The sequence below is a fragment of the Phytophthora infestans genome, genomic scaffold, assembly GCF_000142945.1.
Source record: "Phytophthora infestans T30-4 supercont1.738 genomic scaffold, whole genome shotgun sequence".
NCBI lineage: Eukaryota > Oomycota > Peronosporomycetes > Peronosporales > Peronosporaceae > Phytophthora > Phytophthora infestans.
Window position 1 is genome coordinate 9,693 of NW_003303057.1, and position 2,534 is coordinate 12,226.

Genomic DNA, 2,534 nt, shown 5'->3' on the forward strand with positions numbered 1-2,534 from the left:
TCAGTTTTTTCAGTCTGCAGGGCAGGGTCTTACTGGTTTTCAGGACTGCGTTATTCTACTCTTCTTAGTGCGGCTTTCATTGTCGGGACCAAGCCTTCGCTTTTTACTGCTGTAGTTCTAATCAGCCAGGACTTCCGCTTCAAACCGTTGAACTGAAAGTCAAGCGGCAACATATCTGTTCGAATCTGTCGAGTTCGTCTCTATCCACCATCGGCCGGGTTTTGCCGTTTGTGTGGTTGTTGTAGTCTCGACGTTCAAAGAACTCGGGTGTGTGGCGATGGGCTGGTGACTTGTTTTGGACGAGTCAGCTTCGCTGTTGGGCGCTTGGATGAATAGTTTGAAGGCCAAAACGTGCAATTCGATGCAAGAAAGCGGGTGGTAGAGGATAGTGCAAGTGCATGCAAATGTGCTGTATGTGAATGCGTGACTATATCGCGCGTGGGGCGTCATAAATTCGTGTGGAAGGTGGAGGTTAGGTTATCGATTTGCTGGGCGCATAGCGCAGTGGTAGCGCGTCCGCTTTGCAAGCGGAAGGCCCCGGGTTCAATCCCCGGTGTGTCCAACTCTTTGTTCGACTCACCTCCACTTGCACGCTGTGCTGGGGCGCCTACGACAACACCGCGCCATTATGCTTCTCCGCGAGGCAAACCATACATCTGGCTTTGTTTTCGACAGCTGCGCAGGACTACTGGTTAGGGCTGCTTAGCCTACCTCGTAGCCCGACTCATTGCGGGACAAGCTCGCTTTACGGCGTAGTCAAACAGCAGACACCCCTCAACCGCCGACTGAAGCCAGCGGCACAATCGTCGATCTGTCGAGTTCGTCCTACCACCACGCCGGTTTTGCCGTTTGTGTGTTGGTGTCGTTTCGACGTCAAAAGACTCGGGTGTGTGGCGATGGCTGGTGACTTGTTTGGATGAGTCAGCTCGCTGTTGGCGCTTGGATGAATAGCTGAAGGCCAAACGTGATCAAGAAGTGCCGTACTAACGGTCTGTATGACATCGAATATGATGACGGTGAAGTTGAGGTACGAGTTCGCCCCAAATACATCAAACCAGAGGAGGCCAAGAAACAGCATACGCTTCCGCCAAAAGAAGACGCTGTCGAAGTGTCTTGGGAAAAGGGACAGAGAGTAGAAGCTAAATTACGTGGGCATGCAGATTACGTGAAATGTATCGTGTTTCGTGCGCATGACGATGGTAGTTGCGACTTGGAAGCAGAAAATGGTGAGCTGCTCAAGCGCATACCGGGCGATAACCTTCGAAAGCGTGCTAGCTCGCCGGTGAAAAAGCCAATTCTCATGAGCGACGATGAACCGATCCGTCCAAAGCGACCCTTGGTAAAAAGAGCAAGTGAACTTTCCGCGAGTGACGATTCCTCTGCGCAACCCAACGTAAGATTTAAGCAAGGACAGACAATTGAAGCTAAGCGCAATGGTAAGGATTGCTACACTCCCGGTGTAGTCGCTCGATGCCGGCTCAATGGTTCCTACGACATTGACTTCGACGATGGTGAAAAGGTATTTGCAATACCTGCGGTTAACGTGCGCACGCTTGATTCAGCACCAAGATTCAAGAAAGAGACTACATCAAATACAAGAATTAAATCATAAACAACTTTTAAGATAGGCCAGCCTATAGAGGCTCAGTACAAGGGCAAGAGCAAATTCTACCCGGGCGTGATCTCGCGCTGCCGTCTGAACGGCACGTACGACATCGACTACGACGACGGCGAGAAGGAAACGGGCGTGGCGGCCGAGCTGATCCGGCTGCTGGGCAAAAAGGGCGGCGGCGACAGCGACGACGACCCGAAGCAGAAGAAGTTCCGGGAGGGCGACAAGGTGGAGGCTCAGTACAAAGGCAAGAGCAAATTCTACCCGGGCGTGATCTCACGCTGCCGTCTGAACGGCACGTACGACATCGACTACGACGACGGCGAGAAGGAAACGGGCGTGGCGGCCGAGCTGATCCGGCTGCTGGGCAAGAAGGGCGGCGGCGACAGCGACGACGACCCGAAGCAGAAGAAGTTCCGGGAGGGCGACAAGGTGGAGGCTCAGTACAAGGGCAAGAGCAAATTCTACCCGGGCGTGATCTCGCGCTGCCGTCTGAACGGCACATACGACATCGACTACGACGACGGCGAGAAGGAAACGGGCGTGGCGGCCGAGCTGATCCGGCTGCTGGGCAAGAAGGGCGGCGGCGACAGCGACGACGACCCGAAGCAGAAGAAGTTCCGGGAGGGCGACAAGGTGGAGGCTCAGTACAAGGGCAAGAGCAAATTCTACCCGGGCGTGATCTCGCGCTGCCGCCTGAACGGCACGTACGACATCGACTACGACGACGGCGAGAAGGAAACGGGCGTGGCGGCCGAGCTGATCCGGCTGCTGGGCAAGAAGGGCGGCGGCGACAGCGACGACGACCCGAAGCAGAAGAAGTTCCGGGAGGGCGACAAGGTGGAGGCTCAGTACAAGGGCAAGAGCAAATTCTACCCGGGCGTGATCTCGCGCTGCCGTCTAAACGGCACATACGACATCG

General features: G+C 55.1%; 1 protein-coding gene across 1 annotated transcript; it reads left to right on the forward strand.

The window, feature by feature from the left end:
- Window positions 1–995: 995 nt before the first annotated feature.
- Window positions 996–1,967, forward strand: PITG_21913 (uncharacterized protein; the record flags this gene model as incomplete). Its single annotated transcript, XM_002996863.1, has 4 exons — window positions 996–1,016; window positions 1,076–1,543; window positions 1,625–1,911; window positions 1,964–1,967. 4 exons carry the CDS (start codon window positions 996–998, stop codon window positions 1,965–1,967), a joined length of 780 nt encoding a protein of 259 aa, XP_002996909.1.
- Window positions 1,968–2,534: the final 567 nt, after the last annotated feature.